Source organism: Suricata suricatta, chromosome 7 (assembly GCF_006229205.1).
Source record: "Suricata suricatta isolate VVHF042 chromosome 7, meerkat_22Aug2017_6uvM2_HiC, whole genome shotgun sequence".
NCBI lineage: Eukaryota > Metazoa > Chordata > Mammalia > Carnivora > Herpestidae > Suricata > Suricata suricatta.
In genome coordinates this window covers 30,042,596-30,055,636 of record NC_043706.1, presented here as the reverse complement: position 1 = coordinate 30,055,636, position 13,041 = coordinate 30,042,596, and the positions used below count along the sequence as shown (strand labels likewise).

General features: G+C 45.3%; 1 protein-coding gene, 1 long non-coding RNA gene and 1 pseudogene across 4 annotated transcripts in view; all 3 read right to left on the bottom strand.

Moving 5' to 3' along the window:
- Positions 1 to 1,817: 1,817 nt before the first annotated feature.
- On the bottom strand, positions 1,818 to 6,739 carry LOC115295206 (annotated as a pseudogene).
- A 2,225-nt stretch (positions 6,740 to 8,964) lies between these two features.
- LOC115296503 lies at positions 8,965 to 10,444 on the bottom strand. Its single transcript, XR_003910902.1, has 2 exons — positions 9,450 to 10,444; positions 8,965 to 9,381 (listed from the first exon to the last, which is right to left on the bottom strand). It is a non-coding gene; the product is annotated as an uncharacterized LOC115296503 (long non-coding RNA).
- A 125-nt stretch (positions 10,445 to 10,569) lies between these two features.
- The window catches only part of LOC115295718 (butyrophilin-like protein 1), a 58,064-nt gene continuing 55,592 nt past the window's right edge, over positions 10,570 to 13,041 (bottom strand). For all 3 annotated transcript variants that reach the window (XM_029943878.1, XM_029943879.1, XM_029943880.1), the window contains 3 exons: positions 12,606 to 12,632; positions 11,896 to 11,922; positions 10,570 to 11,471 (listed from right to left, as the gene is read on the bottom strand). In XM_029943878.1, coding sequence (XP_029799738.1) covers positions 10,801 to 11,471; positions 11,896 to 11,922; positions 12,606 to 12,632 — 725 coding nt within the window. In that variant the 3' untranslated portion in view covers positions 10,570 to 10,800. The remainder of the gene's footprint in view (positions 11,472 to 11,895; positions 11,923 to 12,605; positions 12,633 to 13,041) is intronic.

The window sequence follows — 13,041 nt, the reverse complement described above, 5'->3', positions numbered from 1 at the left end:
GTGTGCTTTGATTTGTTCATTGAAGGATACATGGAAAAAAAAATTTTTAAGGGGGGTGGTGGTAGAAGAGGTCTTATCCCATACAAAGAGAGAAATGTCAAGACTGATGAAAGGAAAAGAAGAAGAAAAAAGTAGACCAGGCAGAGATTCAGAGAAACTATATGGCTTAGTCCAGAGAGAGAGAGAGAGGAAAATAAATAAGAAGGAGACACAGAAAAGGTGTAAAAAGAATACAGTAAAAGTGTCTGCTTAAACAAATCAACGACCAGAATAACCAGCCTAGAGAAGGGAAGAAATAAGAGGAAGAAAAGGAAGAAGTGTATATATATATATATATATATATATATATATATATATATATATACACACACACACACACACACACACACACACACACACATATATATATATATATACACACACATTTATAGACATAAAATAAGAATTGACCAAGAATCAAAACAGAGAATGCAAAACCACTGGACTGATATCTGACTGTGCCTTGGAATGGGTGGATGCCTTGGTCTGGAGGAGGGACCATCTGGTTCCATCAGGGTCAATCTTGCTTCTAGACACGCAGTTACCAGGCACAGAGGGGGGCAGTTTGATGTAGGCGATCCTGCTTCCACTGTGGGCCCATTGTCTGTTCCCTGAAACCCCAGTTTGTTGGTGATGGGGAGAAAAATGGCAACACCCCACTCTCTCCACTTTGGATCAGGTGTTCCAAACCACTCTGTTCAGGTGCTTTCACAGTGCCACCTGGGCTGGTTTTGTCCCCACAGTCTCCTGTGCCTCCCAGGTGTTTGGCTAGGATTCAAACCCCGATGTCTTAAAGGATCCCACTCCCCATACACACCCACAGCTGGTTCAGCAAGTGCCAATCCACTGGGCCTCTGGCTGGCATGGGGGAGCAGGGGGGACTGCAGATGTTTTGTCTTTGGAATGACTATTTGCTCTCTTCCCACAGCACTCAAGAGCGAGGATTACTCCCTCGACACCTGGGAGCTAACTACAGAGCCTGGGGCTGGCTCCCCTCTTCCCCAGGCACTCTAACAGGGCAGAAAAAAACCCTGCAGTTATAAATTGGTTCTTTATCCATTTTTTTTGTTCCCGATTTGATGGGTTTTCTCTTGTCCAAATACAATCTTACATAACCTCTCTTTCTCTTCCTTTTTTCTCTCCATAGAAGAGGATCTCTCCCCTCTGTGCCTACACCACCCATTTTTTCTCTCCCAGTTTGCAATCACACATCTATGGCCTATCAAGTTGTTCTTACCTCTGGAGATTTCTGTCACTCTCTCTAGCCCGGATTCCTGGGATTCCAGGTTTTCTGGCCTCAATACTGCTGTGTTTGAAGACTGAAGGAACTTCGGGTCCTCCTACTTCTCCACCATGTTGACCTGTCTCTCCTCTTTTTTTTTTTTTTAATGTTTATTTACTTTTGAGAGAGAGAGACAGCGACAGCTCAAATGTGGGTGAGTGGGGGAGGAGGGGAGGGACAGAAGGGAGGGGGACAGAAGATCCAAAATGGGCTGTTCACTGAAAGCAGCAAGCCTGATAAGCCTGATGCAGGGCTCAAACTCACCAACCACGAGCCAAAGTTGGACACTTAACCAACTGAGCCACCCAGGCACCCCTGACTCTGAGGTTGTCTGTTGGGAGATTTTTCATTACTGACTCTGTCTCTTGAGTTACAGTGGTTTAGGCCAACCCCTTGTGCAGAATGCAGGGGCCCTGTGGACATGCCCCTTCTTCTTTCTCCTTCTTGGGATTCCTCCTTCATATTATTAAGAGGATCTGGGGGCTGAGTGGAATCTCTACTTGTCAGGGGGAAGGGAGGAAATGAACAATGATGGGTCCAGGCCAGGAAGAGAGATGCTGATGAGGATGCTCACTTTGGCCTCTCTGAGGAATGACTCCTCCACAGTAGGATAGGGCATCAGGACACAGGGGTCGCTCAGCATGTGGAGCCCTTACAGGCCCAGAGGTTCCTTGTGCAGCCCCAACCCCCCGTCCCAGGGCCGCTGATGAACCTTAGTGCCGGCCGCTCTGGCCAGGGCTGCCACAATCTCTTTAAAGAAACCTGGAGAGGACTCTCCTGGGAGGAGGATATTGGTCCTGAATCATGGTGAAAACAGTGGCTGGAGTTCTGGTGGTTGAGGGCATGGGGGTCCTGGAGGCCACTCCCCAGGTCCTTCAGAAAACCTGCGGGATCCAGTGCCAAGCTGGCTGGTAGGTTTTCCTTGCTGAACTGCTCCAGCTGCTGGGACAGAGCATGTGCATGCCAGGAAGAGAGCAAGTCTGAGCTGCAGTCATCAAACAGCATGCTGAGTATGGGGATAGGATCCCCAGGCAGAAGTCACTCATTGGCCGGTGGTAAGACTGTTGCCCCTGCCCGTGCAACTGGGTGGGTACAGAGCCCAGAGTGCGGCGGCCCACCCAGGGGCGGCCCACCTGAGGGCTGCATTGAGAAGGCCTGAGAGGGCAGCCCTGGCTGCTGAGAGGCTTTGGGGTCAGTGGCTGGGTGAGCAGAACCAAGCTTGGGGACATGGGCATGGAAGCAGCCGGTCCTTGGCAGTTTGCTGGTATCCAGGGGAACACTCTGCGTGATGGAGAACAGGTGGGTGGCATTGTTGGCAAAAACTGGACAGCTGCTTTGGGGACCTTCTGGCATCAGCTGGGCCCTCAGATAAACCCAGGGGACTCAGGGGCACATAGTGATGGCAGGGGGGGGTGTCCCAAGGGTAGAAGCTGGGTAAGGGAGCACCCAGCACAGGAGATGAAGTGGAGGAGGAGGAATCATAGGAAGAGAGCTGGGACACTGAGTGAGGGTGGCCCAGGGAGGAGGCAGAAAGGGTTGCTGTGGGAGCCCCAGAGCTGGGGCTGGCATCTGCTCAGGGAAGCCTAGAGGTTGGGGGTGCTCAGGGAGTACTGCAGAATGGGGAGCTGAGACGGACCTAAAGTCCTGGCTCATCGCAGCCCGAGCCCAGGCCCAGGCACTGCCCCCCTCCATGCAGAGGTGGATTACGATGTGGGTCAAATCGGAAGTATTGTTGCTCCCACTCAGGCTGAGATAGGCTGTCTCCTCAGGGCGCAGGGGAAAGTGCACGTGGTGAGATCAGGTAGGGAGCCTCCCTTGTTCATGGCAGGTGGGAGGACAGTCACCCTGGCAGGCTGGCCAGGAGACGGAAAGATGGCAATTCCAGAGACTTCACAGGACTGAGGTTGGGGAGGGGTGAGGAGAGCTTCCTAGCATCCCGGGGCGTCAGCACTGTTTGTCATCTAGCAAGTTCTCCTCAATAGCAGGCTCTTTGGCGCCCACTGCATCATTCAGAGAAGCTCCACAGTGGCTGGGCAGGACGCTGGGAGGGGCAGGGGCTGGATACGTGTCCTGAGGGCTGGGGTTCCTCACACCGCTGCGAAGGGCACAGTTGGCAGTTGTCCCGTTCAGTGCAGATGGTAGTTGAAACAACAGCCCCTTCTCTGCAGGAAAATTGTCCCAGGACACTGTCCTCTGCCAGCTGGACTCCAGGGATTGAGACAAGTAGGCAGGACTGTAGGAGAGCAATAGTGGCAGGGCTAGAGGCCGTGTTCCACCAGCCTGTGGCGCCCAGTGCTCAGAGATCGGTCCAGAGGTGAGTGGAGGCAGCTCTGGAGCTCAGCCAGCTCACAGCCAGTCTGGTTATCACCGGGCAGAGAAGTCCTGTATGCCCGTTGCAACTTTGAACCCGTAAGGCCTCAACTCGTTCCCCAACCCCAGGCTCTCTGGTGTCTCAGTCTGCCCCCCAGGCCGGACTTAATGCCCCTTGGCCTCCAGTAGCGACTCCAGAACCACAGAATGGTCTGTGCAGATTTTCTACTTCTTCCTAATTCAGTCTCGGTCAGTGTGTTTCTAGGAATATACTCATTTCTTCTCCTTATGTGACCTCCTGGTATAGAAGTGTTCATGGTCCCTTATGAATCTATGTATGTCTGTACTCAGTGGTAATGGCTCTCTTTTATTTCTGATTTTATTTGAGTCTCCTTTTTTTTCTTGGACTAGCTAAAGATTTGCCAATTTCTGTTTATCTTTTTTGAGAACAAGGTTTTTGTCTCATTGATCCTTTGTATTGTTTTTCTGGTCTCTATTTCATTTACTTCTACTCCGATTTTTTTTTTCTACTCCGATTTTTATTATTTCCTTCCTGTTGTTGACTTTGGGCTTAGTTTGATCCTCTCTTTCTAGTTCCTTGAGATTTAAAGTTAGAATCTTTAATTGAGATCTTTCTAATTTCTTTATATATGCCTTTATTGCTAGCAAATGTCCTCTCAGAACTGCTTTTGCTGCAACCCACGTGTAATATGCTGTGTTTTCATTTTCACTTGTTTGAGATAATCAGTGAGTTCCCTTTTGATTCCCTTTGACCTATTGGGTCTGACCAAACTCAGACTTGTGGGGCACCCAATGCACAGTAAGCCAACATCTGAGACACTGGTTTTGAGGCATAAGTCATTCCCAAAGCTGCCTTGCCCTGTTGAGTCCAGGGACAGCATATATATGTTTGGAGAAGGAGGTGAGTACGTGAGAGGAGGGGGAGTAATTGCGGAGACTCTGAGACCGTGAGCCTTGAAACATTCTGGAACTATGGATTGTTCCAGTAACGGAAACACCACTCAGGACTTGGAATGATTAGTTACGTCAGATGATTTCAAGACAGATGTTTCTGTCCGATCCCCCTTATGTTTCTATAATAAGTAGATAAACAGGGAGAAAGGGTAAAAAAAAAACAGCAAAGCTTATGATTGATCATACATGAGGTTGAGAGATGCATAAAACATAATTAAGGAGGGAGCAAAACAAAACATGAGCTAAGTTAAAAATTCAACTAAAACAACTATAATTCTGCTTATGCCTTCAAAACAGGTCCAGAAACCATAGGTCCAAACTCAGTTGTGTAGAATTGTGCTGTTTATTCTCCACATAGTTTTAGGTCTATCGCTTTCCTCTTGCTCGTTTCTCCGTTCATACCAACGTGATCAGAGAAGCTGGCTGATATGATTTCAATCTTCTTAAATTTGCTAAGATTTCTGTGTTCCGTCATATGACGATCCTGGAGAATGTTCCCTATGCCTGTGGGAAGTATGAGTATTCCTCTGCTGTTGGGTGGAATGTTCTGTAAATGTGTGTCATTTGTTCTAAAGTGTGATTTAAATCCAGTGTTTCCTTGTTGACTTACTGTCTGGATCATGTGTCCATTGCTGATAGTGGTGTATTTAAGTCCCCTACTATTACTGGATTATTTATCTCTGCCTTAAGATCCATCTGTATTAATATATTTCAATATGTAGGTGTTGGGAGCATATATATATTTATGGCTTTATATCTTCTTTTATTTTTTTTAATTTTTTAATTTCATTTATTTTGGAGAGAGAGAGAGTGCAAGCAAGGCAGGGGCCCAGAGAGAGGGAGGCACAGAATCTGAAGCAGATTCCAGGCTCTGAGCTGTCAGCACACAGCTTGACACTAGGCTCGAACTCACAATCCGTGAGACCATGACCTGAGCTGAAGTCAGCTGCTCAACTGACTGAGCCACCCAGGCCCCGCTAGCTGTTATATCTTCTTAATGAATTGACCCAGTTATTAGTATATAATAACGGTTTTTGCATTTTGTCATTAATTTTGATGTGAAGTCTATCTTGTCTGGTTAGTAAGGCTACACCTACCGTTTTTGTTAGCATTTGCTTGGGATATCATCCCCCACTCCTTCACTTTGAACCTCTCTGTATCGTCAGAGCTGAAATGAGTCTTCTGAAGGCCACATATACTTGGGTCTGTGTTATTAATTTATCCAGGCATGCTGTGCCTTTTAATTGTTGATGATTAACTGATGGTTATTGATACATAAGAACTTTACTATTGCCATTTTATGTTTTATTTTCTGGTTGTCTTGTATCTCTGTTATTTATTTTTCCTTGTGTTTCTGTCTACCTTTGTAAACTGGTGGTTTTCCATGACGGTTTCCTCAGTTTCCCCTTTTTAATGTTGTCTCTGCTCTAGATGTTTTGGCTTACCATGAGGTTTATATAATGGTGCTTTTCCTTGTAAATAAAATGGTGCTTTTCCCACTGATAGAAACTTATCTTCATTTGCCTACACAGCTCCCATCATTTTCCTCTTTCCCTTTTGTGTTTTTGCAGTCAAAAATTCTCTTTTTATATTGTGGGTTTGTTACCAAGTTGTAGTAGCTATAGTTATTTTTTAATAACTTTAACCATTATGCAGTTATCATGAAGTGACTAATACTCTATTCTAAAATAGAGATTCAGAGGGAGTGTGATTGGCTCAGTCAGTCAAGCCTCTGACTTCGACTCAGGTAATGATCTCATGGTTCATGAGTTCAAGTCCTGCATCAGGCTCTGTGCTGACAGCTCGGATTCTGTGCTGCTTCAGATTCTCTGTCTCCCTCTCTTTGCATATTTCTCTCTCTCTCTCTCTCTCTCTCTCTGTCTGTCTCCCTCTCTCTCTCTCTGTCTCCTCTCTTCTCTCTCTCTCAAAAATAAACATTAAAAATTTTAAATAAACTTCCAATTTCTGAGTCTGCCCATCAACTTACTCAGAGGTCTCTGTACCTTCGTCTTTTCATTTTAGTATAAAAGTTCCTTTTAGGGCACCTGGGTGGCTCAGTTGATTATTATTAATTGTCTGACTCTTGGTTTCAGCTCAGGTCATGATCTCCCAGTACGTGGAATTGAGCTCCATGTTGGGCTCATGCTGGGCTCATGTGCGGAAACTGCTTAGGGTTTTCTCTCTCCCTCTCTCTCTTTCTCTCTTTCTCTCTTTCTCTGCTTCTCTTTCTCTCTCTCTCTCTCTCTCTCTCTCTCTCAATCAATCAATAACTTTAAAAAACAAACTCCTTTCAACATTTCTTGTAAGGCAGGTCTAGGACTAGGGAACTCCTTCAGCTTTTCTTCATCTGGTAAAGACTGTATTTCTCCTTCATATCTGAAAGAGAACCCTCTGGATACAGTATTCTTCACTGGCAATTTTCATTTTTCATGAATCACATACTACGAAAACATTATTCCTCTCTCTCTTGGTCTGCAGAGTTTCTGTTGAGAAATCTGCTTGATGGTCTGGCTAAAGGGCTCCTTTGTAGGTTACTTTCTTTTTTCCTGGCTGCCTTCAAGATTCTTACTTTATCATTGACTTTTGACAGTTTCATTGTAATGTGTCTTGAACATTAGCTTCACATAATTGTTTGCCTAGTTCTTTTTCCAGCGTTGGGAAGTTCTCAGCTAATATTTTTTTGATAAACACTCTGCCCCCTCTCCTTCTCTCCTCCTTCTGGTGTACCCATTATTCTTATGTTGGCTCTCCTAATGGAGACTGGTGGCTTGCAGGGTTCTTCACAATTTTTAAGCTTTTTTTTTTTAAGTAATCTTTACACCCAACCTGGAGCTTGAACTCATAACCCAGAGAGTCGAATGTTCTGCCAAGTAAGCCAGCCAGGCATCCAAGGATTTTTCACTTAAAAAAAAAAAATCTTTTCAAGTCCCTGTTAGGGTGCCAAAAAAAAAAAAATCTTAGTTCTCTCCATTTCCTTCTGAATCATTTCTAGATTCCATCTTGAAGATCACGTATACTCTCTTTTATCTGATCTGCTCTATTTCCAAAGCTTTCTAATGCATTCTTCATCTAATTTCCTGAGTTCTTCAGCTCAAGAATTCCTGTTTAGTTCTTTTTTTAGAAATTTAGTCTCTTTGATTAGGTACTCTTTCAACTCATTAATTTTATTTCTGAGTTCACTGACCTGCCTAATTTTCTTGTATCATCTTGAATTTCTTCATGAAAGTTATTGTGAATTGTCTAGTATTCAGATAACAATCTTCTGTAACTTTCGGTTTGGTTTTCAGAGAATTGTCATTTTCCTTAGTGAAACCATGTCACCATGATTTTTCATGACATTTTCCTCTGCCAGAGCATTTGAAGTAGCCAACACCTTTTGCATGTAGGTAAAGACTTGTTAACCTTAATTCTAAGTTCACAAGTGGACAGTTAGAGGCCTTTCTTTTGTATTACAGCAGGTGGCGGAATAGCACAAGGTTTGGGGTTCTCTTACCAGAGCTGACTTGGTAGCTGTTTAGACCAGGTCAAAGAAAAAAAAAAGTGGGAGGCTGACAACCAAGTAGGGGTAGTATGTACTAAGCCCTTGGGCTTTGGGTGTGCCCAAGGTCCAGTAGGGACATCCTCAAGTTCATGAGTCCTGGTGGTCCTGGGTGTTCTCTTGCTGAACTCCCAGGGCAGACAATGCATGAAGTGTTTCTTCTTGTCTGCCTCTTTCCCTTGCCTTTTCCTTACCCCCACCACTCCCACCCAGTCACAGATGCCTTGCCTCAAAGGACCCTGTTCTGAGGAATAACAGCTATGGGATTCTCCAACTGCAGCCCACAGGGCCAGGCAGCCTTTCCACCCCCAACCCGTCTGCCAGTGGGGCCACAGGCATTGCCACCCCTGTAGAAGTCAGGGTATCAGGCCTCACCACTACTGCCCAGGCTCTGGTCTCCCTGGGGTCCAATCTATACACGGATGGGTCTCTTAGGCATCTGGCTATGTTGCACAGGGGACCCTTTGCTGGATTTTGGATGTCCTACTAGTTGTAAACAGACGGGGAAAAACAAATTGAAGGACTCATACTGCCATGATGCTGACCTCACTCCTCTCAATAGTGATGATTTTAGCATTCTTTCTGGAAATACCAGGACAGTTTGTCCACTTGATTCAAAAGATTCCTCTTAATTGTGTGGATAATTCAGATCACATTCATACCTTCCTCTTCTCTCCACTTCAAAGGAAATATGCCCATAGCCCATCCAACAGAAATCTAGTGTCATAAAGACACAAGCTAGATCGAAGAGGTAGATGAACGTGTGAGATAATATACTAACATATAGGGTACTGAAAATATATACAAAGATACCAAAGAGTATATTTATGACTTTTATTGTTGGTTCGAACCATTATAATACATTTGAACATTCTTCCACTACCCTTTCTCACCTACTGTGAGCAGCACAGTGCCCTCAACCCAAGATACAATTCAATTTAAATGTTGCTGTCTGTCCAATCAGGAGGCAGAAAGCACAGCAGTTATATAAGGAATTATTAACTAGCAAAATGTGTTTAACTATGAAAGAAGTAAAAGAAAGCTCTAAGGAAACTGGAAATAGGCGATACAGGAAGCAGACACTACCTCTAAGGCTGAGGTAGAGGACCCAAAGAAGGAGGACATCTGGGACAGGAAGAGACTGACGTTATGTTTATAGGAGAAGGGGGGACTGGGGTTCCCAGGAAAGGCAAGAAGTCCCCCAACATGCCAAGGCCACGCCTGCTGGTCAGGAAACCTCCCACAACGGAAGAGGCAGGATTCCCTGGGAAGCAGCCCTCTGGAATGGCCTGCTGGTCAGGAAACCTCCCACAACGGAAGAGGCAGGATTCCCTGGGAAGCAGCCCTCTGGAATGCAGCCCGCTGCAATGCCATACTTGCTCACCAAAAGGTGAGAGAAGCTAGTATTCTCATGGCCACTGGCAGTAGCACTGTAAGATTAAGGAAAAAAACAACAGAACAAGAAGAAAGCTTTTTCCTCTGCTATGTCTTGTGGTACCCCATCTGGTGCACTGTACCGACAAAGGCTAAGAGTGCGGAAGAAAGAAAAAAGACACTTTATGGCAAAAAAAAAAAAAAAAGCCTTTCTACAAAGGCAAAAAAGAAATTTTTATGAGATCCTGTTCCAGTATCAACCAAGTAAGACAAACACAGGGTAGATTTTAATCCACAGGCAATAAATTGATAATGGGCACAGTCCATACCTTTAGTTACTCAGCTTCCGTACACACCATTTTACCCACATTGGAATTTCTACATAACAACAAAACAACTACACATTTTCACCCATCTACAAAGCTGCACTTACAAGTGAAGAAGTTTTCACTCTTTCCCCAAAATGGGACAGGCAATCCCAGTCATTGAATCCAATACTGGTATATTCAAGTTCAGCCACAATCCCTGTGACTATTTTGGTACCTAGAGGTTATATTTTAAATACAATCACTGACAACTTGAATAAAATCACAAGGGTAAGAAGAGAGAAAGAAAACAGATTATAAATGTTTACATGACAAGAAAGGGAAAATACGCAAAGCTATTAAAGTCCTTTTTCTGTTATTGGTCACAGGCAGGAACTGGTATCTGTGACTTCCTTCTTCCACTTCCAGTTCTGTGTCTTCTCATCTCTGGGAACCACAGCAAGTCTGAGTTCTCTCCCCTTGGAGTCTACACGCCTTCATTTTTGAAGGTCTGAATCCTGGAGAGTCCGGTTTCCTTGCTGTGGTTCTCTATCTACCTTTACCATTGGACTTGGTTTTCTTTTTTTTTTTTTTTTTTAATAAATGTTTAAAAAATAAACATTTTTACTTATTTTGAGAAACAGAGAGTGACAGAGCACAAGCAGGGGAGGGGCAAAGAGAGAGACACAGAATTCAAAGCAGGCTCCAGGCTCTGAGCTGTCAGCACAGAGCCCGATATGGGGCTTGAACCCACAAACCACGAGATCATGACCTGAGCTAAAGTCACACACTTAACATACTGAGCCACCCAGCTGCTCCATGAACTGACTGTTCTGATAACTATACCTCAGAGTCTGCATCCAGAACAAGAGGGCAAGACACCAGGTCATCCAGGACTAACCTCAAAGGCTTTTGTCCCAAGAAATGTGAAGCTCCAGGAAGAGCCACCATAACGAGTCTGGGACAGTGTTGGCGTCCTATGGAGACATGGCCTCAGGGCTGCAGGGGAGTAATGGAGAGTCGGCCCCTGGGAGAGCAACATCAACAGCAGAGCCTGAGCTGAACCCCTCCCCTGAGAGGCTCACAGACTCCTCCAAAGAAGAAGGAGGATTGTTAAGGGGCTCAGGGGTCTCTGCAGGCCCACCCACCACAGAGCAGATGGTCAGGGACACATCTCCTGACTTAACCATGAAGTATGGAAACAGAGTTCCCGAGGAGGAAGGTAGAGAGAAGGAGAAAAGGTGAGAGTTCTTAGTCATGTTATAGAAGGAGACATCCCCTTCTTCGAGGTCTATGAAAACCCCCACCCTCTGGGGAATTTCCTCACAGATTACCTGATCATTAGGGAGGACAAGGGCACAGAAATTATGTTCATATTTCCCCACAACCCAGAACCCCTTTTCTGGGCCCTCTCTGTACCAGCCCTGTCTCTCTGCATCTCCCCTACAAACCCCCAGATTCCAATTGCTTCTGTTTCCATTCCTGATCTCCACCTCCCAATAAGAGCACCCTGATGTGATGGCCTCCTGGCCCACAATGCTACAGGGTTCTGCTGGGTCCTCACTCGTGTCCTTCAGGGTCACACTAGTCTTTCCACCAGAGACAGCAAGGGAAGGGTGTGCAGACTCTGGATCCAGAGTGACAGACACTGCAGAGAGAGTTGCCAATCATGCAAGACCTTCCCCTGCCCCATAACAAGGGCACACAACCACCACCACCTCCAGCCCCCAGACACCTAGTTGCATGTGGGGAGAGCTAAGCCTCCTGAGAGGAGAGTCTTGTGACTCAAGTACACAGCCCTCCAAGCAGGAGAAGTAAGCATCAGACTGATCTGAGGGTTAGATATGTCACAGGGCACTTGAGGACCAGAATGGACTCAAGACTGAAGGCTATATATTTAGAATCCAATGTCAGTCACATCCACTAATCTCAGCTATGTGACTTTCACTGCCCCACCTCACCCCACCACCACTGATGGTTCCAGCATCTGTATCCCCACAGCAAGCTGAAGGAGACAGCAGAAGCCATGGGGCAGCAGTAGGAGTACCCAGGAAGAACTTGAAGTAACTCACAGGCCTGGAACTTCTCTTTCCGCCAGTCTACAAGAAAAAACACATTTCACAAATGTAACAACAAATCAGATTTGAGGAGACCGTACATATCAGTGTCAACATCTAATCTTCTGAAATACACTGATGTAAGAGTTAGGGGAGAACTATTTTGGAAACATTCAACTGATGCATTTCTTTCTGTTACACACACACACACACACACACACACACACACACACACACATCATGCTACAGCCTTCCCATGAAAGCCAACCCATAAAACTTAACACCAAAAAGAGGTGAAAAGAAGGCTATAGACCCAGATTGCACTATCATATTATGCTTTTCCAAGAATCCCTAGCCACACATCTATCCTGAAAACTAGGTTTTCTTGAGAAGGAATTGGAGAAATCAAAAATACTGAGGCCTCCATTTATTTCTAAAGAATTTAAGGAACTGAACTTGAAGGTTAACTCTAAGCCATGGTGAAGACCATACAACTTGGCAGAGGTGAACTTGAAGACAACTATAAACCATGGGTGAGGAGAACTTGGGATTCAGCATCAGAGAAATTTTGCCCTGTCAGGAGGTAACGGAGAAGTTTCAAGGAAGGAAGGGACAGAAGTTCAAAGCAGGAAAGACATACATCCAGTGAGATGTGGGTCCACTGATAGAGAAAGGGGAAGAGTTGACGCTGGAGGGGTAAAGCCACAGAAAATTGAGTCACTTACCTGCATATAACTGCGCCTTCTTCCAGCCTGAAAAGGGACACATCCTGGTGAGACAGGAGCCAGAACAAGGTTGCGTGGCAGCAATCTATTGGCCTTGCCTCCTCTCTGTGCAACAGGTGCCACTCCCAACAGAGTGGGGAGGCTGCAGAGGAGATATCCTGCCGCCGTGGTCAGACAACATGATATTGTGGGAAATTCCCTGGGTCCCAGGTCAGGCTGAGTTTCACCCCAGCCTGCTGCTGCTGTGTGACCTTTTGCCAAGCCATTTAGTATCCTGTGCCTTAAAAATTACCTCATACATTTTTATTCGATCTCTGTTCAGTTTTGCTTGTATGAAAATATTTTAGGCAATAAAATATAAACTATTCCATAATTGTAAACAGAAATCATTATTACAGCCAATGTTTCCCAGAAAAGAGATATTTGGGAAATAATA